Source organism: Micropterus salmoides, unplaced genomic scaffold, assembly GCF_014851395.1.
Source record: "Micropterus salmoides isolate LMB-PRFRI ecotype aquatic unplaced genomic scaffold, ASM1485139v1 Ms_hic_scaffold_17, whole genome shotgun sequence".
Lineage (NCBI taxonomy): Eukaryota > Metazoa > Chordata > Actinopteri > Centrarchiformes > Centrarchidae > Micropterus > Micropterus salmoides.
The window spans coordinates 28,254,524-28,282,421 of record NW_024040817.1 but is presented as its reverse complement, the minus strand read 5'-3'; the positions used below and the strand labels follow the sequence as shown (position 1 = coordinate 28,282,421).

The 27,898-nt window shown below is 39.6% G+C and overlaps 2 protein-coding genes across 4 annotated transcripts in view; both read left to right on the top strand.

The window, feature by feature from the left end:
- The first annotated feature begins 200 nt into the window (after positions 1–200).
- On the top strand, positions 201–5,878 carry sh3bgrl3 (SH3 domain binding glutamate-rich protein like 3). The gene is made up of 3 exons (XM_038725156.1): positions 201–354; positions 2,380–2,547; positions 3,229–5,878. The coding sequence occupies exons 1-3, from the start codon at positions 310–312 to the stop codon at positions 3,292–3,294; spliced, it is 279 nt and encodes a 92-aa protein (XP_038581084.1). The 5' UTR covers positions 201–309; the 3' UTR covers positions 3,295–5,878.
- A 1,612-nt stretch (positions 5,879–7,490) lies between these two features.
- Positions 7,491–27,898, top strand: part of trappc9 (trafficking protein particle complex 9) — a 219,418-nt gene continuing 199,010 nt past the window's right edge. Inside the window, exons 1-8 of one of the 3 annotated variants that reach the window (XM_038724731.1) lie at positions 7,491–7,620; positions 8,981–9,576; positions 12,811–12,956; positions 13,826–13,951; positions 16,448–16,474; positions 19,048–19,169; positions 21,413–21,538; positions 21,832–22,048. In XM_038724731.1, the coding sequence (XP_038580659.1) occupies positions 8,993–9,576; positions 12,811–12,956; positions 13,826–13,951; positions 16,448–16,474; positions 19,048–19,169; positions 21,413–21,538; positions 21,832–22,048 (1,348 nt within the window). In that variant the 5' untranslated portion in view covers positions 7,491–7,620; positions 8,981–8,992. Of the gene's footprint in view, positions 7,621–7,891; positions 8,015–8,980; positions 9,577–12,810; positions 12,957–13,825; positions 13,952–16,447; positions 16,475–19,047; positions 19,170–21,412; positions 21,539–21,831; positions 22,049–27,898 lie in introns of those variants that run through there. The other 2 variants (XM_038724730.1, XM_038724732.1) reach the window with 2 other exon arrangements.

Sequence of the window (27,898 nt, the reverse complement as noted above, 5' to 3'; positions counted from 1 at the left end):
TCTTTCTTAACACAATCATGTCACAACGTCCATGTTTGCCGCTTCCTGTTTTTCCTAGGGGTTTGACTTTTCCAAAAAGCATTGAGACCATATAGGCTCAATAACTTTAACATTTTTAGTCACATCCGACGTTATGCGGTATTTTTTTTCCCACTGATGTAAAAAAAATAAAAAGTGTGTATGTATTTTATTGTGAAAGTAATGTGGCCGAACTTCCTTAGCTTTTAATCGATAACGGTCCAGCTTGACGCGAGCGAGAGAAAGCTACTCGCAAGCAGATACACAAAAGGAGTGGAAGGACCCGCAGCAATGGGAATCAAACTGTACTACACCACCGTTACTGCCTCGCGGACGGTGAGTTAAGTGGCTGTAATTTAATGAATTTACGTTATGTTTGTGTTGTCCGCTCCGGTGGAAACAGCTAACAATGCTCAGCCCGACAGACACACCCAGCGCCCTATCAGTAATAGCTTCCCCCTGACTAACAGTGCTGTGGGCCTATGCTACTCAGCGCCCGTTTATATCATTAATGTAACGTAACGCCAGCATTTCACCAGGTTGTAAGCGTAAAGAAGATGAAAGTTATCAGTCGTAAATGCAACAAAACATAGAGGACACATAACGTAAAAGACAAGCCATGATGCATGACTACACATAATTGCCTTTATCTTGGTAACGTTAGTTAACGTTAGGATGTTTGGCTAACGTTAGCTATTTTATTTGCAGAAATTGCTCTTGAAATGTATCGTGTTACTTATCCAAAACAGTGACATTATGCGAGTGTGATGTTAGTGCAGCGGCTGGCTAGAATAGCTAAGTGTAGCGACCGTATGTAGCCGTTTCCTGTATCTACAACTGTAAACCAAACTTCATATAAAAATATGGCAATTTAAGTTTGCCTAGTTTAGAGCTAATAAGTAGTATTGTTACGCCCTCGCCCGAGCAATATAAATTCTGCATTCAGTATATGCACTAAACAACACTTGTTTTTAGCGGAATTGCATCTTTTGTAAGTGCCACACCTTAATATTACTTTTAAGATAGGTAGGTGGTAAGAAATCATAGGAACCAGTAATACAATCTGAAAAGTGACTTTAAGTAAGAGCTGTTTGTAGTTTATATGTGAGCCGATACAAGCAGAATACTTAAATATTTGACTTTGTAATGAAGTTTTGCAACATATTTCCATAGAATATTATATTCGAATGAATCGAGCAGAACAGGTTGACATCCGTACTGTCTGCAGTATTCAGTGAAGTGACGTGATAAACCACAACATGTTTTTGTAGGAAGGGTCAAACATGTGGTACTTATTAGGTTTGTGGAATTCATGTAGTGAAAAGGTTTTAGTGACGTTAGCTTTTAACCCTCTAGATAATGTGCTAATTTCTGGTGTGCTGTAGAAGCATTTAGAGGATTTTGATTACTTATTTCTTACATGACACAGAAACCCAGTCTTTCTGTATATTTTAGTTTAAATAGACTAATGCGAGATAGGTTCTTCCGTTCCAGAAGCATACCCAAGAAACAAAGGCTTGTTTAAAAATAAGTCCCACTAAAGTATAAATCCATTGATGTTACCCACATTACAGTGTTTTTTATGTTGAAGTTAACTTAATTGTGCTTACTGCACAACAGCAACATTTATAGAAGGTTTTCCTCTCTACCACTTTCTCTCTATTGGCTCAGACCTAAATATCTTACCTGAAAGTCATGTTTCAAATTGAATTGTGTCCATTAAAAACATTGCGTTCAGTTTCAGTTACTTTGTCAATGGCTATGACTTTGTTCTTCACACGTTTCAGAGAAGCTTTTAACTGCCGACTCCACTTTCACAATTATGTGAACCAAGTAAAAGCAGTTCCCTTTTTCAGTTTAAGGATGTGACACTGACCTTAAAACAACTGTGTGTGGCCAACTAAATGCCAGCTTGTGTGCTTCCAGTTAGTGCTGTGCTTAGGTGCGGTCGCTTTTACAAACACCCCCTCCCAACTTCCTCAGTTGTCCACAGAGATAGCAGAGCATTCATCAGGTCTATTAATCATCATCCAGGCACAGCCTCAGAAAGTACTTAAGTCATTAGTTTAAAAGAAAAAATGTCTGTATAGATGTACAAATATTACAAGGTTTATTTGAACAGTCCATCAAAGTTGTTTGAGGGCCTTCGTCTGCTTTTAATTCATCACACTGACTAAAACTTGGAATGGCATGAAGGCTATCAGTCTAATGCTCCACTTCGTTGTTAGAAATGTAGCCATTAAAAGGAGGACGGCAAATGATACTCTATGCAGACAACATGCTCAGGGTTTAATGAACCGGCTGGTCCATGTGCTTATGCTGGGGTTGAGTACATTCCTGATTGGTGCTGTCGTTTTTCAGGTGAAGTCTCAGCAGGCAGAAGTGATACGGATCCTTGAAAGTAAAAGCATCCAATACGAGCTCATCGACATCTCTGTGGGCGGGGAACTTCGTGACGAAATGAGAAGCAAAGCAGGGAACCCCACTGCAGTTCCCCCCCAGCTTTTCAACGAGGACCAATACTGCGGGGTGAGTTGCACCCCCATGTGAAATGTGCAACATGTTAAGTGCAGTTTGGTTAGCTTTAGGCACCAAAATTACTTGGTTAGGTTTAGGGAAAGATCATGGTTTGGTTGAAATAACTATGTTGCATACGCCAGTTAACTTACTTAAGTTCATAAAACATTTATAAAAATAAACGTAAATAAAACCATTCACCATTTGTGTTTACTTTTTCTTTCACACGGGAAACAACACAGGTCTCCTGGTTAAAAGTCCGGTTTCTGGACCTCCCTCCACCTCCAACCGCCTCCTTACTCTGTAAATATCGTATACCTACCTCCAGCTTTAAAAACTGACTCTACAGGGCTTTCCCCAGTGCGTTCAACTATGCCGCTATAGGGATCCCCAGTGTGTTACAAACTGACGCCAATGGGTCTTGAGCATGCGTCCATATGTGACCGGTTGAGAGTGAGAACTGGTTGTTAAAATATCTGTCATTGTCCCCTGAAATGTGATCAATATTGTAAGTTGATTTGATAGTGATATTACATACAGGAAGGTAAACTCTCAGTTTACCATAAACTACAGGCAACTCAGTATTAGGAGCACATTCTGTAGGTCATGATCCTTAATTTTTGCCAGTTCTGAGGCAATACAGCTATCATATTGGAATTATTGTGTTTTGACTGACACTCTGTCTCTCCACAGAACTATGAAATGTTTTCTGAGGCGGTGGAAGCTGATACGGTGGATCAATTTCTGAAACTGGTGTGAGGAGGGCGGAGTGTAATTCTCCATCTTAACCCCAGTCCCCCAGTCACCTACGCCCTACGCCCTGTGCCCTAATGGAGAGCCTTTATCCAGTCTCTCTCTACACCACTGGCAGTGTCCACTCACTTTCAATGCCATAATGAAGAATGCCAAATATCTTATATCCAACTAATCAGAAGACACACATTCCCCCTACTGCACCATTAGACTCTAAATCAGTCTTAATCTGTTTGATTTTTATGTGTTTTTTTCCTGTTCTTTCCTTTTGGTTTCTTTTAGACCATCTCCCTGTCTGACAGACTAGTGTTACTAAGTGCTCCTTGTCCACTAGGAATCAATGAGGTGTCTAAATGTGCGGTAATTAGGTCCACTAATCTTGGCTGTGGCCACATGATCGCTGGAGATTAAACTAATCCACTGGATGACTGCATTCAACCCAGAATCCTTCTGATCCGCTGCAGACCAAATGCACCATCATCACTCAGTCTTAACTACTTTTGTCGTCTTTTTCTGTAGCCTTCAAGTTCCCATGTTGTACATGACTGCACACTATTTGTACTGCACATGGATGCAAATGCACACCGAAGTAGCAAGGATTATTATGTCCTTAAACCCAATTAATAAACAACTATAGTGGCTAAAGGACGCCTTTTGTGGCGTGGACAGCCTTTTGTAATATTGGTCCATTGGTCACCTTATGCAATGTATGACAAGGTTTGGTTGTGAAATGGGAACCCGTTCTAGCCCTCTGATGTCCTGTGCTGACCTGACCTGCTTCTAAGGGCGATAATGCCACCAGAACCCAAAAAAGTGTATTTGATTGACAAATATTTAAAATACAAATTACTTCAGCTAGATGCTAGTACTTGTCTGTGCATTAACATTAAATGTGTACCCTGTGGCACTAAAGCTATTTTTACATTCAATGTTTCTCAACAAAACGCATTGTCCTTGAGCTCTACCAAACATGTTGAGTGCATGTCCTTCCCTTCCTTACATTTGCAATGACGATTTTAAAAATAACTTTTAAATTGTGCAATGTTTACATCCATGTTTGCTAGCTTTGCAGTCATCTTCCTCTCTGTCTTTTTTGAAGGGCCCATGTGTAAAAACGTTTCTCTATAGCGCTACTAGTGGTTAGAAACTCCACAGGGTACCTTTAAGCTGAATTGGGTGAAATCTATTGATATTCAAAATAGCCACATAATTGCACACAAAGAATATTTAGTTTTGTCAACAGTATATTGTGTATTTTTATTATGGAAACTAGGTTAACACCAAAAGGTCTCAGTAGACATTGCCATCAGCCTCAGTGTCTTGTTTTTTTTTTGATTCTACCACTGGGGACACCCAAGAAATTAGTCAGAATTTAGAAATTTTCAAATTGTGTACATTGGGGCTTTAAGTATTCCTTGGTGACAAGGGCCATAGCTACAATTTAGTACAAAGAGGTCATGCCCCATGTATTTTGTCCCCCGATTAGGGACCTGTGGGGGGGAATTAACATGCTGGAATTGAACGTTATAGGCTGATCCAGTGATCTATGTATTTACATTTTATGTTTTATTTGGGAACCAAACACTCTCATTAGACATATTATAATGGTCACCAATGGGTCAAACATATTAAGAAAGTTGGTATAATCAGTGGTAGAGCACTTCAGTAGTTAGCTGCTTAATTTTAGCATCCAGTCGAGCAGGATAAACACATTTCTTAATTCACATTTGGTGCCAATATATATCTGTAATGCGCTTTTGCAGGTGGATATTCACTGTAGTATTAGCACTTTCCTGCCATCTTCTACATTTACCATAATCTGTTCAACTTGAAAGCTTGGTTCTTGGCGCAGATAGGTGCTCTGTATTGTTGGCTAACAGGGTAGGAAGGGAGCATTTAATGTGGATTGTAGATGATTAGACTGAAAAGATGTGAATCTTCTGGCTTTCAACCATGTAGCTTTCCATTCCTCTGTTTATTTTACGTTACAGTTTCACTGATTGTTCTGGGCATGAAGATGCAGTAATGTGACTATGCACTGAAACCCTGCCTCATTCTGAACACAGACAAAAAGGTCAAAGCTGGTGTGTTTAGGCTGACCTGACTTCTTACTAGCCTTAGGGAACACTCAACACATGGGGAAAATGAAGGCTTCACTTCTTTGTGCTTTTATGTATGCGCACTCATTCAATTGATTGATCTCAGTTGAAATGTAATGTTCATGGATTGGGTCCCTTGTGAGGTTTTTAAAATTGCAAGCAACATGGTTTCCCTCTCTTCCTCATATATGTCAAACCCCACTGTTTTCAAAATTGTGTTTGGGATCCCTAGTCATGACGGCCTTCACACACGATGTTTGTGCGCTGTTTTGTAAGTCGATGGTTGTTAGATGTTTGCCTAATATTGATGTATCTTCACTATCAATCATGTTTTAGACATTCCATGTCTCTCTCTGAGATCCTGCTTTGCTTTTGGACCAATTCCCCTTGGCCAAAAAAAGAAGAAAACAGGGAATCAAATGCTGTGTGTCTTCCAAGAAGATTGTGAAAAGTGATTTATGGGTTAAAAAAATAAAATGGAGTTGAATCTACCTGTCTGGATTATTAAAAAATTCAACTGTGGGACCTACTTAAAAGTATGCCTAAATCAGCTCTGACATCTTGAAAACTTGAAAACTTCATCAGTGTGTCATTTTCTATTCATAGTTATCGTTTTAATGAGGAATTTTGCAGGACAGTGTGGGGGCATTTGTTCACCCACAAGAGGGTCATTTTCAATTTGCATGTCAGTGGAATATTGTAATTGCCAGTACATTTGCATGGATGACACCTTCCACACACTGGATCTGCACTGTCAGTAAATTCATTGCATTGTCGCATGTGAGGTACAAATTTTACATTTACATTTTATACCAACTTTATCATCAGTATGTGTGGTTTACACAGAGACCTAGTTTGTTGGTCTAAATGTAAATGCATTAATACTATTTAATGAAGTTTTTTAAATAAACATTCATCAGTAATTAGGAAAACATAGTACATTTTCTAATGATGAACAGCGCAATATGAAAAATATATGAACACTAAAATGCACAATTTATGGATTTGTTAAAATCATCCTTACATGCAAACAGTGGTGGACTCAGGCTATTTGAGGGGCAGGGGTGAAAAAACAAAAAGGGCACCAGCTTCACGTGGTGGGGCAACAGGGCTCCCCCAAGGTTTTAATGTCATGTGACATGATGACGTTTTGCAGCGCCGACGAAAGTTGGACACAATTTCTAACCAGCATGCATTATATCAGAGACAATTTAGAGGAGTCTCGTCTTGTTAGTCAGAAATAGCTGCCCGGAAGCGTTGCCAAGATGGCGGCCCAGTGGCAGGACTTGCCTAAAAGGACTTAGCTCATATTAAGTCCAGTGTGCATCAAATTACGTTAAGTCAGCCGCATGAAGTCAAATGCACGTACTTTCTCACACGATAGGGCACTCTAGAGGGCACTGCAACAAGTTTTCTTGCACACTGCACCACCATAGAGGGCACAAGATCTTGTTTTATTTACAAAAGGGGCATTCAAGAGTGCACTTTTGCTGTGTTTTTTTTTTTCTAACATGGGGGAGAGCAACGCTGCCTCCCGACTGCAATCAATAAACTAAATGCTCTCCCACAATATATATACAACCGGTATCTGTGGCTGTGGCAGGACTGTAATAACCATGGCCAGTTATTTCATTTGGTCCCCTGCCTGTCTACCATCCCACCTGTTCGCACTCTGTCCATGCACTTGTCAATCATAGATAATTCCGCCCTGAAGCATACTACATTTACATTATTCATTTTTACATTTATCCAATGTGACTAACATTTGCCATGTCAGAGGTCTCTGCTTTCTGTTCTATTGTCCTCTAAATGTAAACCATAATTTACTAAATGAACATCATGTTGTACTGAAGAAGACTTGAAACTAGCGACTGAGACCATAAACTCATTAGGAAAGTGTTTACTGAGGCAATAAATCAGGTGAGAAGTAGCAACATTTTACCATTGTTCCTAATGGAACCGGACTTCCAGACCAGAAGAGTCGCCCCCTGCTGGCCGTTCGATAGGATGCAGGTTTAAGGGACTTCCGCGTTCGACAGCTCTCTGACCGGAAGCTTGCCTATATAAAGTTCTCCTCAGTTGCAGAACATCATGTGTTATTTAGGCAGAGCTGATGTAGCATATCAGACTTCTAATTTTACCGACGAAGAAAAGGAAGACGACAACGAAGAAAAAAGTAATCAATCTAACGTATGGACCGGAGGACGCAGGAAACAAGGATTCGTAATTCAATGTAAAAGCACTCGTGGCACGTTTAGCAATGTAGCATATTCTCATCATCAAACTCTACTAATGTCAACGACTACACAGTATTTTCCTATATCCGTCCTCTACGCTCGTCTAATATGCTTATTCCACAGAGAATTAGTTAAGATTAGGAATTAGATTGGGTTGATGCAGGAAACTGGAAAAGTATAATGTTCACAAGATGACAACGCAGGTAGAGATATTAATTGATCAGTTCACATATTACATTAAAATAAGCTCATATCTTTGAGCTGTATTTACTAGTCTTGATACGGTTTTATTGTGAAAATGGTCACCGGAAGTTTCGCTGTTTTTGATTGAGTGTCACACAACACGGGTCCAAAGAAGGAAGCTGTAAAACTTGACAGGCTACTGCTAAGGTAACGTGAGTTAACATTATATAGCAAAGGCATTGTTGTGAAAGATTAAAACGCTTACTGAGCTGATATTGTCATTCATGGCCTGGTTGTTTCAGTCAGCGTTGTTACTGTGTGACAATTCGTATGTTAGCTAGCTAGGCTAAGCTAGCTGACCCAAGTGTTTTGAGACCACAATATAGCTTAACGTAAGCTATTTTTCTTCATATTAAATGAACGAAATACAAGTTAATGACAGGAGGGCTTCTGTTTTATTAACATGTCCCGTGGTCGTCACATTTGGCCACTGTAATAATCCTGTCAGCTGCCTCTGAGTGGTGTTTATGTTAGCCAAAACACCAGCAGGTGTTGCTTTGCTTTTTGCCAAAGGTACGTTAACGTTTCATTTAATTAGAAACACGTATTTTTGGACTATTTATGTTTCGCTGGGATGTAGTTTTCTACCCTGTATACTCCAGTTACTCCAAACAGCACTTTTTCATTCAAACCTTCAGGGGCTGTGTTGGAGTAACACGTCACTCTGAACACAAACACAGATAATGGTTGTTAGCCTAACAGAGAATATTCATAAAATAAAACATCTAAATAACCTAGTCACAAATATATTGTCCCGTCTATATAAATGATACTTGTTGTTGATGACACAAAAAACCTTTCTTATTTAGGCCATGCACCTTTTGGTTTGTCACTTGATGTATTAAATTAGTACATTTCTGATGTTTCGTGATATCGTCGTTACAGATTCGTGCACTCACGTAAATAATCTTCTCACCTAGTCCAAGTATCTATCCATCAGATAGTTTGTGTTTAGGTTTTAACCCTACAATGGTGATGAATGAAATTTCATTGGAGGTCTTGCTTACTCTGGATAATTGTGTGTTGTCATAAGAAGTAAGTTAACTGGTGAAACAAAAAAAGTGGAAATATGTTCAACTCTATTAAATATTTTTGTTTCTCTGGCCCATGAAGTTGCATGTGAAGATGAGCGTCCCAGACTACATGCAATGTGCAGAGGACCACCAGACAGTGCTAGTGGTGGTCCAGCCGGTCGGCATCGTAGCTGAGGACCAGTTCTTCAAGATCTACAAACGCATTGCCAGCGTGAGCCAGGTGAGCATCAGGGACTCACAGCGCCTCCTCTACATCCGCTACCGCCACCACTACCTGCCTGAAAACAATGAGTGGGGAGACTTCCAGACACACCGCAAGGTGGTGGGCCTCATCGCCATCACAACCTGTGGCTCGACCAAGGAGTGGCCCCAGACTGCAGAGCGCTTCCATGGCCAGAAGGAGGTGTACAGTTCCACGCTGTATGATTCGCGGTTGCTGGTGTTTGGGCTGCAGGGAGATATTGCAGAGCAACAGCGCACAGACATGGCCTTCTACCCCAGCTTTGAAGACTGCTCTGATGTGGAGAAGAGAGTGGAGGACTTTGTGGAGTCGATATTTATTGTTCTGGAGTCCAAGCGACTTGACCGGGCCACGGACAAATCAGGTGACAAGATACCACTGCTCTGTGTGCCCTTTGAGAAGAAGGACTTCGTGGGTTTGGACACGGATAGCAGGTGAGTTGTTGTCTTTAGAGGCTGGTGAAGGAGTGCTTGAGCTTTCAGTGCAGTCAGTAAATGTGATATATGTCATTATTTACAAGTTGTGAGTGTGTGTCTGTGTCAAATTGCTTGTTACAAGTCAGCCGTGCCTGCTCTAAAATTCTCTCAAAAATCTGTCCTTCGATTTTTGCCGTGTTCATTTTTGTTTGTTTACCTTGGTTTATTTGTCTTTCTTCTATTTTTTTTCTTTCATACTGTCCTGTGAGTTTATTGTTGGGTGTGAAAAGGTGAGATGTTAGACTCGTAAGTGTAGTCCCCTCATACCAATCCCATCAGCTTTAGCTCTGCCCTGAAAGAAACACCCAGACCTCTGTGCTGCTCTGTGCTGACTCCAAGCCAAACTCATTGCTCCTCCTCAGGTTTCAGTTTATAAACAAACTGATTAAAAAAAGCGTGATTGACGTTACAGGCCACAAATATTCCCTTTACCGTTAAAAACAGTGAACAGTATGAATAAAGACGCAGCAAAATAGTCCATTCCACAGCAGTAACCCCAGCTACTAAAATGAAAAGCAAGGGATATTTTTTTAGCCATGTACATGAGGCCTGTTTTGCACTACTACATTAAAGTTCATTGCACTAATTGCACACAAAGGAAATCTTGCCAATCTTTCTCCCCTCCCAGCAGCCTCTGGTTTCAGTCGCTATCAGGTTAAGTTAATTGATACAGCTAGATATGAATTAAAACAATATATTTTTTATAAAAAACACCGGTAAGAAAAGCTCTAATTAAAATCTACAAATTTTATATATTTTTAAATTTGTATGTATGTGTAATTGTATGCTTATCAGTAGACAAACTTTAGCATCTTTTGAGCTGCTTTGCACTAACTAAAATATTCTTTAGATTACACTAGCAGTTAATTGAAATTAGTTAATTGGAAATGTACAAATTCTATGCTGTCTCTTTGTTCTGTATAATTATAACCAAATTACATAGGTTATTCCAGGAATATCATAGGCAATGATTGAGAAATTTTAGAGTTAAATAGTGTTGTTATTAAAAACAGACATACAGACTAAAATAGCTGATAAGCCTATTAATATATCTTGAGAAAAAGCAGCAAAATAGCTCTGTTGGCTGCAGGAGTTAGGAGTCATGCTGGTCACATATCTGTAATCACATTTCAATCAGGCAACATCATTCACTATGATCTTATACTTATTTTTATTTGAAATCCTGGGTAGGGTGAAAATAATGCGTCACACCCACAAATCTCCCCCCGGTTAAGGAAGTGAAACAGGAGGAGGGGTGTTAGCTGACCCATTAGCTGAAAAATGGCTTGAAACTTGATCTGGCCGGCTGGCAGCCACAGAGCCTCTCTGGCTGGGAGCTGCAGTTCTAGATGGCTGGCAGTTTTTCTTAATGTCATTTACAGTGAAAGCCCTCAAAATTTGGATAGTGATGTATAGACAAAGTGACTCATGTCAAGCATGCCTTCAGTAAGGGTCTGAAATTAAGTTTTTTCCTCACCTGCCACTGTGGCAGGTTACTAACCATTTCTACCATTTCTTCAGAAATCTATGTAAAACACTGAGACAGTGGTACCTGACAGTTGGTAAATGGATTTGATAATGTAACCTTAATCCCTGGCTAGATACTATTAAGAATTTATTTTAAAAATAATATTTATTAACAGCAAACATTTATGCTGTATTTGCTAATTTCCTTCCCTGCATGCAGTCTCTGCAATTCGATTTTTATACATTACAAAATGAACTGAAACCAGTGGTCACTCACACACTCACACACTCACATGCCTTGGGAAATGCTCAACCTGAATGTTAAACACTGTATTTTGTAAGATAGATACAATTTAATGTAAACAATATGTATATATAATATTTGTGTTCTGAAACATTCAAAACACTGGTGTAGAGCTGCAACGATTAGTTGATTAATCTATTAGTTGTGAACTATTTAATTAATCATAAATTCTTTTTTAAGAAAACTTTTCCAAATTCTCTGATTCCAGCTTCTCAAATGTGAATATTTTTGTTTACATCTCTGACAGGAGATCTTTGGGTAGTGGGCAAATCGTTATTGAGGACATCATCTTGGGCTTTGGGAAACACTGACAATTTATGGACCAAACATCTAATCGATTAATCATGGCAAAGATTGACAGATTCATTAATAATGAAAGTAATCGTTAGTTGCAGCCCTACAGGTATGGTCCTTTTTTTAAAAGGAGGAGCTGATAGTTTGGACCCACTGAACACAGTTTGGCACAGTACATGCTACTGAGGTTTGTCCCAGCTTCAGGAGGACATTTGGACTGGGAAGGTGCAGTTGGGGGATTTTGTCTGTTTGGCTGTAGAAGCTGAAGCGACACTCTGGCTGCATGGATCTCATATCTTTTAGTCATGAGAGAATACGTTACCATCCAGCTTTGCGTAGCACAGCTGCTACTCACAAAAACATGAATTTGATTATGGCACCCAATGCGTAAAGATCCCCTTTGATTGCTGTGGTTAATTTTTCATGTCTCCCTTAAGAGCAGCCAGTCATTTTAGTATTACTCTGCCAGTTTCACTGTTTCTCATGAATAGCCTACTGACTATTAGTATGAATAATTGATGGATGATGTATGAGATCAGCTTTTTCCCAGAATAGTTTAATACCTCTGCTTCTGTACAGCTAAGATGTTTTTATCCACGGCTCCGTTTCACCTTGAGTGCTTGATCACCTGTTGAGTCACGTTATTGTCTTTACATGACCTTCCCAGTCCTTCAGAATGCTCAAATGTCTTGCACACTGGGGGTTCGTAACTTTCCTCAAAACAGTCAAATTCCCCCTGTATCCTAGTGAAGCTGCTCCTTCCTGACTCCCTGTGTTATTGTGTAAGACTACAGGGTCGTACTGTAGTTCAGGTCATGCGCTGTCGTTGTTTTTTTGCTCTCCTTTGCTTGTGCTTTCCCACCCCATACATCCCGTCTGTAGCTGACTGATAAGATTCCCTTTAGTGTCCTCTTCTGGGGCCCTGCTGACATAAGAAATGACAATAGCAGAAAGGCAGAGCGTTTTTTTGATTAGTTTTTTTTTTTAATAAAAAGGCCACTGTATGAATCAACCAAAATCTATTTCAAAGCCAAAAACATATATTCTATTTAAGAATTCGAGCCTCTTTGTTCATCCTGCTGTTGTCTGAAAACGTTTTTCCCTCTTGACCCGCTGCTTTTTCTCAGGCATTATAAGAAGCGTTGCCAGGGACGGATGAGGAAGCATGTTGGGGACTTGTGTCTCCAGGCGGGCATGCTGCAGGACGCCCTGGTCCACTACCACATGGCTGTGGAGCTGCTCAGGGGGGTTAATGACTTCCTCTGGCTGGGTGGTAAGTCTGGAGAGTGGCGCCTTATTACTATGAGCTGGTATTTACAAGGCTAGAATTTGTTTATTTCTCAACGTCAGTGTGGCGTAAATGCCCTTCAAATGTATCAGCTAGAGTGTGACTGATACTGGATTTATGAGTCCATTACTACTTTTGAGTTCATTTTTTTTAACATAAACACATTCGACAGAAATGATGATATGTGTCTTTTAGGGCTGGACAATAAAACAATAACAATAATTATCGCCATATAATTTTTTTCAATAATAATATAACAAATGTTCAATAAATATTTAATAAATGTTTGACTTTATTCACTTGAATTAACACAAATTAAGACATATTTATTTTATTAAGATGTTTATGTTGTGGGGAAAAAGGGACCGAAAAAAGCTTTTACTTAATTTGACTCATGCATATTTGTTGACAAAGATTTTATCATAATTATGTTCTAACTCAGATTTGTGAAGTGATCCCCTGTTTAGCATCTAGTGTTGACCATAATTTAGAGTTTACACAATTAACAATCAGGTTTCTTCAACTTCAGGAGCAAAAATCAGCCTTTAAACTCAAAAGAAATAACGATTTGATACTTATCGTGATAATTATCGATATCGAAAGATATGAAAATCTTTATCGTGATAACATTTTTGGCCATATCGTCCAGCCCTAGTTTCTTTGCTCTGTACAGTTTACTGACGCTCTTATCTGTAGTGCAATAGTAGAAAATGTTTCAGTTTCTTAGAGCACAAAAAGTTGTTGCAAACAGTCAGCAGCGCATTCATGAGGGTTGTATATCTGGAATAAGGCCTGAATAAGAATTAAGTAGAGATGACAATGTTTGTTTGTCTTTTATTATTTTTGCTCTCCAGCTGCGTTGGAAGGTTTGTGTTCAGCCTCTGTCATATTCCACTACCCTGGAGGCACAGCAGGGAAGACTGTAGGACGCAAGCCAAATATCTCCCAGCCAGCAGATGCAGGGAAACGTCACAGACCAGGTGAGCACATCGCTCTGTAACCAGACTGATAGAGACAGCGGCGTGGATGGGATAATAGCTGACGACTGCTGACTGTCAGTGAGTTGTTATTGAGTGAGAATGTCGCTGCTGACAGACAACTGAAACATTGCTAAGCTTTGCTCCTTTATGTGCAGAGTACAAGATGTCAGCTTCCTAAACTGCTGAAGCTTCTCTTATTTACGCTGATGCCCAATAATTTAATTACAATGTAACATAATTTAATTTATCTACTCTGTTCTTAACATGCTGTTTACATGGTGTTACAGTAATACTGCCTTGCGTGTAACTGCACTTATTGTGAATTTTTCTTTTGACTGGCCCATCAGCAGAGTGTCATCCTATGCCATCATCTTTTCCCATAGAAATATTAATGTCTAGATATATCTGAGGTAGTAATTAATATTTTTTGATACATTTACAGACTATTATTGCTTAATTGTTTACTTTATACATTCATAATCTGAATTACATTGGGTAAATTTTGATTAAACTGTGCACACAGTAAGTACCAGTACAATGAAGCACAGTTTAGCATCCAACCAGCAAACAGTAGCAAAGTACACAGAAAGACATAAATAAACGTACAAAATGAATAAGAAACAGAACAGTACAAGTGAAATCAGCTATGATATGTTCAGTATGGACAGAACTAATACATTTTGATGTGTACAGTAGAAAATGTGCCTCTCTAACATACAGTATAAACAGCAAGTGTGTATATATATAAAAATATATATATAAAATTATGCATACAGACACTATATGGACAAGGTTATTGGGACAAACCTCCACATTATACAGGAGTTTTTATGACATAATATGGAGTTGGTCCCTTCGTTGCAGCCATAACAGCCTCCACTCTTCTGGGAATTATTTCTATAAGATTTTGGTGTACCTGTGTGAATTAGTGCCCATTGATCCAGAAGAGCATTTGTGACGTAAGACACTGATGTTGGACGAGAGGGCCTGGCTCGCAATCTCCATTCTAGTTCATCCCAAAGGGCTCTGAGGTCATTTCCCTTCAGCGGATCTAAGGGGCCTAAGCCAATCCCAGAAAAACAACCCTATAGCACTATGCCTCCTCCACCAAACTTTACAGTTGTCACAATGCAGTCAGGCAGGTAATGTTCTCGTGCATCAGACTACTACATGGAGAGGCTTGATTTGTCACTCCAAAGAACACGTTTCCACTGCTCCGGAGTCCAGCGGTGGCATGCTTTATACCCCTCCGTTGATGCTTGGTATTGTGCTTAATGTAAGGCTTGCATGCAGCTGCTTGGCCATGGAAACCCATGCCATGAAGCTCCCAGCAAACAGTTTCTGTGCTGATGTTAATGCCAGAGGAGGTTTGGAACTTTGCAGTTATTGAGAGAGCAGAGCGTTAATGACTTTTACTCACCTTGCGCTACAGCACTGACCCTAACTTTACGTGGTCTGCCACTTCGTGGCTAAATTGGTTCCTAAATGCTTCCACTTTGCAAGAATAACACATACAGTTGATTACGGCATATATAGAAGGGAAGAAATTTTACAAACTCACTTTTTGCAATTGTGGCATCCTATTACAGTACCACGCTCGAATTCAGTGAGCTCTTTAGAATGACCCATAAATGCAGACTGCATGGCTAGGTGCTTGATTTTATACAGCTGCAGCAATGGGACTGAGGGAAACATCTGAATTCAATGGCTAAGAGGTGTGTCTCAATATTTATGTCCATAAAGTGTTTATATGTATATGCATGTATGTATATTATTGTAAAATAATCTATTTGTTGAAATAGATTAGTTGAATATACAATAGAACGGAAATACAGATGGCCCAAATACAGAGGCCAATGAGCCCTAGACCCTACAGAGATATTGCAATAATAGATAATAGCAAGTATTCGGGTCCAAATTGTCATCATTACATTTTCCCTTAAACCAATCAAATACTCAGTAAATTATTTCAGATCTAAAGTAAATGAAGCACAATTTGTGTACAATATTAAGACTTTGATGCGATGGTACAACTGTTAAATGTGCCCTGTGGAGTTTCCGTGTAAACAAACAACAGTGATGTTTACAGTACATTCAGTATTACTCACCAAAACTCATCGTATGTATCCTTCAGGTCTAACAAATGTGTCGAGTGCATGTCCTACCTCATTAAACGTTCGCAAGGCTGAGTTTTCTTGCCTGCATTTTTTGCATCCATGTTCACTAGCTAGCACTCTTTCCTTTGTTGGCGCATTGCTGTGTGTCTTGGCATTTTTGCCACCTGTCAATTAGTGGCTCGCATGTGTTAAGTCTCCAGATACCTTTTCCTTTGTTTTGGTGAAGTAAATTTTAATGCCATTTATCAATGCTTCCTTATCGGAAGTCGCATAGTTTACAGGAGAACAGCAGCCATTTAAGCAGATTGGTGGGACTAACACCTCTAACATTGCGCCTTGCGTCATGGAGTGAATCTGCATTCTTTCTCTTTGTCTGTAGGGGCTCAGGAGGTTCTCATTGACCCAGGTATGGTCTGTCTAACCAACGTAGCTCTTGTAGACAACAATCTGCCTGTTTTCTTGTGGTCTTGTTTGCCCTGTGTTTGATGTCATTTTTCATCTTACGTTATCAGCACCCTGATCGCTATGGTTTGTTTTATGATTTGGAAATTGGTTGATGTTTTTCCCCCCTTATGGCAGGTAGTGTTCTCCTGTATTGGTTTACCAAAACCTTTTGTTTCTTTTCTAATATACCTCCTTCTTCTCACAGCCACAACTTGGTGATCAAGTATTATATGACTACATGATTGAAGATATTAACTGGCCGCTCTTAGTTGCTTCTATTCCTTTTTCTTTCAACGCACATCTTGATTATCACACACACATCACTTAACCCTAACGTTTTTTAAAATATGCTCCCAGAGTATTTAGTAAGTCAAGACATCCTTGTAAAAGAGATTAAAAATCTCAATGGATTTCTTTCCTGGTAAAATAAAGGTAAAATAAATAAAAAGACTGCATACAGTACCACTGTTAAAGCACCAGGCAGTCCATCACCATTGGTGCATACTTTGATTTCCTGCTTGTTAAATGCACACTGTTGCTTAACCCCTCACTTTCAAAGTCACATAGTGTATTTATATGCTTTAATTTGATCGTCTTGAAAGTTGTACTTTATTTTGCTCTCTGCAATTACAGCTTTATGCCATTTCTGTTTGTCATGTTGCCTGTGCAAATGAGCCTTAGTCCTATTGCAATGCAGCATCTCATTATTCACACCTTCGTCATAGTGACAGTGCCACAGTGTTGCTATGGACACAGCCCCGTTGCTAGGCGATGCACTCTCAATTGGAATTTGTAGTCTAATCAGATTTGGCCGAGAGATGCACCTTACAATTGCTTTTGAAACATTTCAGGTGTGAGTTTAACTCCAAAGGCCTAATATTCATTCTATCCCTTATTTGTGGTGTAAGGGAGAGCATGGCAAGTTGGTGTAGATTTAAGATTTACATGAATAAAGACACATTTCAAATACTTTCATTCAACATTATCTGTTGTTATCTGATAACAAACCTGCTCTGTGAATAATGTTTTCATCTCTATCTCTATCTCTATCTCTATCTCTAGAGAGATAGATGCACAATATTGTGCATATGTGGGAAAAAATGTGGTGTGGAAAAAATGTTATAAAGTGTGTGAACAGGAAAAAAAATCTAAATCAAATCTATATTTGGTGTAACCACCCTTCAAAACGGCATCAGTTCTTGTAGGTTTACTAACACAAAGTCAGGGATTTTGTATGCATATTGTCAGGTGTATGGTTAAACAATTATACCAAACAGGGGCTGTTGATCACCAATTCCATATGTAGGTTGAAACAATCATTACTGAAACAGAAACAGCTGTGAACAAGGAATACATCTGGGTGATGAACAGCCAAACTCTAGTTGCTGTACGACGGTAACAAAGGAAAAAGTAGGGTGACTGATTTTAAACAGCAAGAAAGTTTGCGTAAGTTGGTGGCTGGGGTCGATGGATGGGTAAAACCAAACCTGGACTTTCACTCAGGAGACTGCCGTAGGAGTTCCATGTGAAACCTAGTAAATGGTGAGTTAATTTTGATTTTCAAGTTAAATAGCATTACTGACTTCCGTCACTTGATTAATGTGACTTCAGTCACATGTGAAGTCACGTGATATGTCATGTGACTGATGTAATGTTCTTACTTTGACCCAAACCATGACATTTTCCTAAACCTAACCAAAGTGCAACAGTTTCACATTAACTGCGTGTTTAATGTCATGCGACCTGCATCACAGTTGTTCCGCCGAATAGCTGGAGAGCAGTACAAGAACGACTATGTCTGCAGGCAACAGTGAAGCATGGTGGAGGTTCCTTGCAAGTTTGGGGATACATTTCTGCAAACAGATTTGGGGATTTGGTCAAAACAGCTCTGATCTCAACATCGAGTCTGTCTGGGATTACATGAAGAGAGAGAAGCAACTGAGGTTGCCTAAATCCACAGAAGGTCTGTGGGAAGTTCTCCAAGATGTTTGGGACAACCTACCTGCAGAGTTCCTTCAAAAACCACTATGCAAGTATATCAAGAAGAACTGGTGCTGTTTTGAAGGCAAAGGGTGGTCACACCAAATATTGATTTGAATTTAAAAAAAATTCTGTTCACTCTCTTTGTTAAATGAGTATCATAAAATGATCATCTGTTAACATGTCTATTTTTGAAAGCATTCTTACTTTACAGAATTTTTCCATACCTGCCTAAAACTCTTGCACAATACTGTGTGTGTGTGTGTGTGTGTATATGTATATGTATATGTATATGTGTATGTGTATGTATATATATATATATATATATATATATATATATATATATATATATATATATATATATATATATATATATATATATATATATATATAATTTCATTCAATATGCATGTGGCGGTCATAGCCAGGACGGTGTATAAGGTGGATATTTTCTTCTTCCTGTTGTCAGTCCTGTTGTTTCCTTTGCTTTTGTGGTGGACACTGATTCTCGTGTCTTTCTCAAACTAATCATCTACCGTCCTGTTTTGAGTGTAGGTGCCCTCACAGCGAATGGCATTAGTGCAGACACCAGCACTGAGATTGGGCGAGCAAAGAACTGCCTGAGTCCAGAGGACATTATCGAGAAATACAAAGAGGCCATCTCCTACTATGGAAAGGTACAGACCGAAAACAAAGATTTCAACCAATATCATTGTTGGTGATTTAAAGATACTAATTGATAAAATTCTGTGTGATTAAAGTGGGTGAGTTTTTCGTCTCACAGACTTAATGCTGTGTCCCATCCAGCATACAGTCCATGAGACATTAAAAATTAATTAATTGACATTAAAAGAAATGTATTTGTGCATAATTTCAGACAGAATTTTTAATTCAAATACAATCTGTTTAAATCAAGGTCAGACATCGCAATTAATGACGAAAGCACAATATAAGAGCAGTCAATAAACTCAATGAAAATAAAACTAAACAGAGGCATTTAGTAAGTCTTGAGTTGCTTTTTAAGGGTTTTTAAATCTCTTGGATCCTAAAAGTTGTTTTAGGATGTTTTGAGCAGCATTCGAATGGTGATTTTAGAAGTTAAATGACAATGTTATGATCAAAGCTTCAAACTATTCGGTACACGCCCTACAATGAACACACTGCAGTTTATTTTGACTCAAATCCACATACAAGCATTGTTTTCACTTAAAAATGTATTAAAAAGGGATGAAGTTAAAAGTAAAATGTTAGTTTATAAAATGTTTTTATATGTGATTGTGCCCTGAGACATTTTACACCTTTGAGCTAAAAGTGGGATTGTAGTGAGTGGATTGTGCTGCAGGAGGCTGTTGAATCCTTTTTGTGGAGTTCCAGTCTCAGCCATCAGACCTGTAGCAAACACTGTCACTACTGCTAGCTACAGCAGGAAGCTCATCATAGGTACTTAACTATTTATTATTATAATTATTCATTTTAAATTGGGTAATCCAATCCATTTTATTCCAATTACCCATCGTCCCATTAATTGAATTAATCATATCAATAGGAGTTATTGTTACATACTGCTGGGGAGTAATGGAAAAAATGTAATTTAATAATTCTAGGCCACATCATCCCTTTTGATTTCCCTTCATACTTTAATACTTTGGTCAGGCTGACTGTGAAACAGGTATAAGAATGCATACTGTGTGGTATTAAAAAGTTTCAATTGGTGAACACTATGGAAAATTAAAGATGTGTATTCATGACCTGTTTTCAAAGATTTACGTCTTCATTAGGAACAAATGGGCTTTGGGTTGACTGCCACGGACAGGGTAGGGAAGACCGTAGCTTTCTAATTTAGACAGGCGCCTTACAGCATTTTTCTCTTGATTTTAGGTAAAGAGGATAAAGACCGTTAGGGCATGACCATCCAGAGCTTTAAAAGTGATCACACTAATCTTGAATTGGAGTTTAAATTTGTAAGGAAATCAAGATCTGCGTCACATAAGACAACTTGTACAGGTAGTAATGCGTCGTCTTCCTGCCTTTAGATTAATGCTCACACTGTACATGATAGTGTTAAGCTTCAGGTTGCTTTGATACACAAGCAGCACTAGTAGTAGTATTTATCTATCTCACCAGGGGGCAGTATTTGATTTGGTTTGATGCAGTTTGAAGGTAGCGACAACACTGTGTTCGAGTAGTGTCGGACCAATAAATGCTGACAGCAGCTGTTTATTTCAAAATGCTACATGGGGACAAGACTTACAAACAGCAGTCTCTAGAAATACCATATTGATCAGTGATCACCTTTTAAAAAGCAGTATTTGCTCCGCATTCAGTATTTATACTCTTCTTTGACCACTGTACTTGCACAATGTCAGAAAGAATAGTATTAAAGTATCCCTAATGCTTAGGGAAAGCTGAATAGTCTCATTATGCTACCAAACTATTCAGAAGCAACCCTGTGCTTTATCTTCATTATTATAATTGCCTATTTGCACTGACCTCCCTCAGCCCTTTTACCTGTAACTAGTTCATTCAGAATTAAATTACATCTCAACACATAGCCATTCAGACATTAATTGAATTTTAATAAGGAGACAATGAGGGTGGAAGTTGAGGGACGTTAAAAGATAAAAAGAGCACACACTTGCACGCGGTGTAAAGCCTCAGCAGCAGTCGCTCAGGTTTTTAGTGAAGGCACAACTCAGAGTAGTGGCTGGGAATCCCTGAAAAGACGAGCGACAGGCCTTCCCGAGTTATCACACTTGACTGTAATCCCACGTCTGCGTTGACTGATGAGGGTGGTCATATGTTAATGAAAAAACATTCCTCCTGATTATGAGGTGGGTTGTAGAAGTCAAGGCGACCCTTGTTGACTATTCATTTTTCATTAACGCTGAACCTCACCCGCTCCTCTTCTTATCTCTCGCAGTATAAGAACGCCGGTGTGATCGAGCTGGAGGCCTGTGTGAAAGCTGTCAGGGTGCTGGCCATTCAGAAGAGAGCCAGGGAGGCCTCCGAGTTCCTGCAGAACGCTGTTTACATCAACCTGGGACAGGTGCGCTATCTAACTGGGAAAGGAATGCTTTTCTAGCTACACAGGGTAATTATTACAGTTCTGGGGTGACTGCAGGATATCTTACTAATGTAAGCAGTACTGAGTGGAAAAAGCACACTAAAACAGAACCATTTTCTGCCCTCAGAGTGTTACCCTTTTAGCTCTTCATCATTAAAACAAAACATTTTATACACCTTTCAGCACAGCAAAGCTCAAACATCCAAGTGAAGTGAATAAGCAAAACACTTTTTTGAGTGGAGGGGAGACTTTTAATGTTGTCTCCGCAACTGCAGCTATCAGAGGAGGAGAAGATCCAACGCTACAGTATCCTGTCAGAGCTCTATGAACTGATTGGCTTCAATCGCAAGTCTGCATTTTTCAAGCGCGTTGCCGCCATGCAGTGTGTGGCTCCCACCATCCCAGAGCCGGGCTGGAGAGCCTGCTACAAGCTGCTGCTGGAGACTTTACCTGGATACAGCTTGTCACTTGATCCCAAGGACTTCAGCAAAGGTAAACTTGAACACTTGGAGGTAGTAGACCATCTACAGATAACCATAATTCTTTTCACGCTTTCACATCTGAATGTTTCATGTCGAAACTAATCATCTCACATATTGGATGTATTGTGTTTATCGTTCATCTTTATCGGTACCGTTATTGATAATTTTTTAGATTCATTGATGTATTGTTTATGAAACATCAGAAATTGTTATTATTATTGAAAAAGGCCTACCAGAATTTCCCAGAGCCAAAGAGGACAGATTGCTTGTTTTAGCTGACCAACAGTCTAAAACTCATAGATATTCAATCCACAGTAAAACAACAATAAGAAAAAAAATCTAATCATATTCACATTTGAGAAGCTAGGACCAGAGTATATTTGATAGTTTGGCTTAAAGAGGTGGTATTATGCTTCTTGGCTTTTTCTCTCTCCTTTATTGAGTTATATATCTTTTTTGTGCATGTACTAGGTTTTGCAAAGAAAAAAACAGTCCAGCCCAAAAAGAGTTCCCATCTCCCACAGAAAACTCTGCTCTGAACTGCCTGAAAACAGCTCGATTGTAGTCCAGCCTTTACTTCCGCCTTCTTGTTATGTCACAAGAAAATACGTATCATAATGCTTGCAGAGCAGCTAGTCTGACACGCCCTCAAAAACAGTGGTGGAAAAACACTGAGCTGCAGCACCTCTCCTCTCCCTTCCAAACACTAGCTGCCCTCCAGGCAGTCAGTGGACATAAAGTTGTTACTGTGATGTAGAGACAGAGCTCAGTTAAAACTTTATGGATGAAAGATACTTTTGTTACAGATTAATAACTCACCACTCTGAAAACTCTTGCTCCAGTCCATGTTGCTAAGCTGGTCGGCAACATGTAGCCTACAGCTGAATCAAAGCTGTTTACCGACTTCTTGCTGACCCGCCTTTCTCTGCTTCTGATTGGCTAGTAGTCCTTAACTAGGAACTGTGCATGTGCAACTCCCAACAAAGATCATTTAGAGGCAAGATGTATCACTCCATAGCTAAAACGAAGCCTTCAACACAGGGTGAAAAGAGGAGCTGCAGCGATGTGCAGTTAGAAAACAAATATGTTGTTTTTTGAAAATGACACCATGTAAACCTGTTCTGGTACAACCCCTAAATAAGATTTTGAACCTGAAAATGAGCACAATGCCACCTCTTTAACTTAAACAATCAGTGTGTAAGATTTCATTTCTAGATTTCTTAGGCGGCCCACCCAAGTGAAGTCTGTGTGGGAAACACTGGTATGTTTACATTAGTGTGTCATCACCTGAAAATCACAGAGGGAGCGGGTGCTCTTCCAACCAAACACTGGCTCTAGAGATTGTCTTTTGTGAGTTTCTGCTAGATGCCACTAAATCCTGGTTCATTATCAAAATTGATGCCAAATCATTTGTCTGTCAATTTAGCAACTAATTGTTCCAGCTCTAGCGTGTTGAAGGGCACCTAAGATTGAACAAATCAGTGGTCTGTTTCCCGATAATGAAACAGACCACTGAACACATTTCCCAAAGCAGAGCGAGTGCATGCGCATGTCTCATTTTTTTCGCTGTCCGTGGTGCTGAAGAGGAAGCTGAATATACTACTGCATACAAGTACCTTTATGTATTAAACTGTCTGTAAGCCCTGATATACATTTATAATACATAAATCACACAGTGTTATAAAAGACACAAGGAAATGTTATATATTTGAAATTGTTTTATAATTGTAGAATTGTTCAGTATGAAAACAAAGCTTAATGTGGTGTAAACGCTATGCAGCTTTCAGCTTGCTGCCCTTTATAGTTCATGTTCCTGGGTGGAAGTCAGTTTAAGAAAATTAACTTTGATTTAACTGCTGCTGGAGGCACACGTTACTCTTAAACTCATTTAAACCAAAAATGAAGCAGTGAAGGTTCCTATTGGCTTCATGAATATGCACATCATCTATTGTGAATGTCAGTCTGTCATCATTTCTAGATCAGACCTCCTCTGTATACGCATGTGGCAAACAACCTATGCACCATAATTAAAAACACAAGATATAGAACATAAAAAAATCTGTAAAGTTTCAAACAGAAGAAATGAATACATACAGTAGATACAAAGTGGAAGCAATTAGGAACAACAGAAATTCAGCCTTGAATTGGTAGGCCACAGAAAATGTGCAGAAGCCGCCAACTTTCTGCAGAGTCAATAGCTACAGACCTCCAAACATCGTGTGGCCTTCGGATTAGCTAAAGAACAGTGCGTAGAGAGCTTCATGGAATGGGTTTCCATGGCCGATCAGTTGAAAAGCGTCGGTTGCCATGGTGTAAAGCATGCCACCACTGGACACCAGAGCAGTGGAGACATGTTCTCTGGAGTGACGAATCGCGCTGCTGTCTGGCAATCATATTGACGAGTCTGGGTTTGGCGGTTGCCAGGAGAACTGTACTTGCCTGACTACATTGTGCCCAATGTGGGGGGATTGTGAAGGGGGGATTACTGTGTGGTGTTGTTTTTCAGGGGTTGGGCTTGGTCCCTTAGTTCCAGTGAAAGAACTGTTAATGCTTCAGCATACCAAGACGTTTTCAACCAAAAGTACCGGGGACTTTTAAGTCTCTGGATCTCTTTTCAGGGAAGTAAAAGGGTCCTTCAGCCCATTGTTGTGTGTATTTCCTCCATGGCCTATAGACCTGCGAAGATTTGGAAAATTAACCAGCTGATGTAGGCCTATACGCCGTGCAAAGCGATGCACAGGCATCATTAGTAACCACTGTCCATTAGCAAAATTTATAAATGAACATCAGATTTGACTGCAATATAATGACAAACTATAGCTTATGCTTGACCATTAAAGCAGCTTTTTTGTGTGGGAGTATAATGTAGAGACACACAATAAAGATCGTTACACATTTAATAACAAACTGGATAAAGCCATCAAGTTCTTAAAATAATTCCAGCACAGAAAAGCAACACAAAAATCAAATCGACAGTTTGGAAGGTTATTACAACATTTCCAGTGGACAAGAGCTGCAGATCAGCTGCACTACGCATGTCTGTGTCCGTCTGAGTGTCGAAGGAAACAGGATTTTAACACTCTTTATTACCTGCTGTATTCGGCTGTTCCGCTTGTTTTGGAGAAGAGGCCGACTTTGGCTCTGTGTAAAAACTTCCTGACTGATGGAAACTTAAAACCAGTATATAGCATAACTCCATCAGCTGTTCGCTGTAAACACACCGCTGCACACTGGCCGCTATTTCCAATAGCCTACAATTAATGCTGACATACGATCTGAGGTGGACATCGGCGAGACTTGTGTGTATCTATCTGATTGTTGACTGTGATTTACTGGTTTGCAAACAACGGAGGAAAAAAAAAAGAGCAGTCATAGAAAAACAGCCGACATGCTCGATTGAAAGCCAGTAGCCTCTACTCGCCCAATCAGAAATTCAATGCAAGGCAAGCCCCACCCTCCCAAAGTACCGGTACTTTTGGAAAGTAGTAAAATAAACCTTGTAGACAGCCTTCCCAGAAGAGTTGAAGCTGTTATAGCTTGAAAGGGTGGGTCAACTCCATGTTAAACCCTACAAATTAAGAATGGGATGCCATTAACCTTCACGTGCATGTAAAGGCAGGCGACCCAAAACCTTTGGCTATATAGTGTAGACGGGAAGACTTGGAGGAAGACATTTACAGAACAAGGCAGATCTATTGCTGAATAAATTTGTTAAAAATTTGTTAAATGTTAAAATGTGTGTTAGTGTTCTGTTTTCTTATATTCTAATTTAAACATAATCACTCTTTTACATCAAACATCACTTAACAAAGAACATTGGCCGAAAAGCTTTTATTGTGCTTATGCTGTGAATCCAACTTGCTTTTTCAGAACACAGATTTATTTTTATGGGTTACAAGTCAAGTAGTGCTGATTTTATGTCAGTAAAAAGGAGTAAACCTTACTGAATTAATGTTTTTCAAATACTGAAAGCACGACCCTCTTGCATGACCTAGAATATGTGAGTGGCGGCAGAATAGCACCGCTTCATTCCACCTCAAGCTTTGCTGTCCTCTCAAGAGTGCTTCTTCAGGGTGTTGTACATTCAAGCCACCACTTTGCTCAGAAAGAGGCACAGTTGAGCCCTGACCTGCGTTTTGAACACTCTTTGGTAAGGGCCCTTTTGGTTCCACACACTATTGACCCTTGCTCATTGCCGCCACTCAGTTGTTAGCATATCCATATTTTCTTTCATGATCGTTATTCAAAGGGTTTCTTTTATAAATTGTTAATGGAAACAAGCTGCAGACTGTTTTAGGTAAAATGTTTGCACTTTGACCGTGAAAGGTTGCCTTTAGATGGTATTTAGGATAGCACCTAACGATTTATTCCCTGGGTCTCTGTCACATGAGTATTGGTTAATTTGTACCACCAAGATTTATTTCCCCTTTATGAACAAAAGATAAATGTAAAATGCAATAACCATATAATCTGTTTGTTTGCATGTGTGTATTCTGAACACTAACCTCAACTTCTGGAAGATACTTCTGAGGTTCCTGTGTGTGTTAGTGTCAGTTAGGATACATTTGTTAACAATTGAATTACCTACTTATAAGGCAACTTTACTCGCGCATGTTTGTGTCATTTTCCGGTGAATACTAAAAAAAAATGGCCTCTGGTAATGACTCAGTGTTGGATTCCTCAGTTGCAGAATTATGTCAGACTGGAAGGTTTGATTGATTCCTCTGCATCTTGTTCATTCAAGGGACATTTTAATTTTCCATAGGAGGGGTTCCACCTAAGTACAGATCACTTTTGGAAGCTGTCAGACCTAAAAATAGAAATCATTTTAGGGATACACTAAGGCTAATCAGTGAATCATCATTAAAATGTGAAACATTAGGGAAAACAAGAGTAGGGGTTCCTGTTTTATTAGAAACTACATGTTAACAGAAAACATCAGTAACCCTACATTACTTGTTTGTAAGTTCACACTTTGTTACTATAACACATGGCGCAAATGGCTGTCAGACAAAGCTGGAACTGGAAACAGGTCCTGGGAGTCAAATGAAATCTGTGAAGACATGTAAAGTTGACCATTTGGTGATTTAAATTTTGAGATGAGACAGCAATATTTGGTGGGTGAAAAGGCAGATGAGTATTTCTGGGAACTTGCGAGCTTGAATAACATACCTTAACGTACTTGTAGCCTCATTTCTCCATGCTGACATGGCAGCTGTAACATCCAAGTCCCAACTAAGGGCTGGATATCTACTCCGAGTCCCCACAGCGCTGATGGGGAAAGCAGGGAATGATGGTTGTAAGTCTTTCGGCTGAAGGGATCAGGTGGGAGTTTATCGAGCAATAAGCTGGAGAGGGAAGTTTAAATGAGAAAGAAAAATAAGGCGGCTGGCTGTGCCCTGCAAGTGAGTGGAACAAATGGATTTGTAAGTTTTTCACTGCTCCCCTCTGTTACCAGAAATGGGGACGCTCTATGTCGTTTTCTGTCTTCTTGTCTTCCTCTCACATAAGCCCCTGCTCTCCACTGTTGTCACGCCGTCACAGACATTTTGGAATATTCTTTTCTTTTAATATTTTACATGTTTATTATCGAGGAGAATAAAGGTGGTACGTGGCATCTCATCACCCCTGCACAGTAGAAAATCCCGCTAGTTTTATCAGAGGCGGCCCGATGGTGCAGTGCCTTTTGAGTCAGGTTTTGCATGGCAGTGTGCGACTGCTTGGCCGTGGCACCGCGCTCATTATCTTGGTGGTGTGTTAAATGGATTGCCAGACACCTCCAGTTCAAGTCTGAAAATACCACAAATGAAGTCATTTTTCGTGTTCGGGCGAGAGAGACATCCTCAGAAAGTCCAAAGTG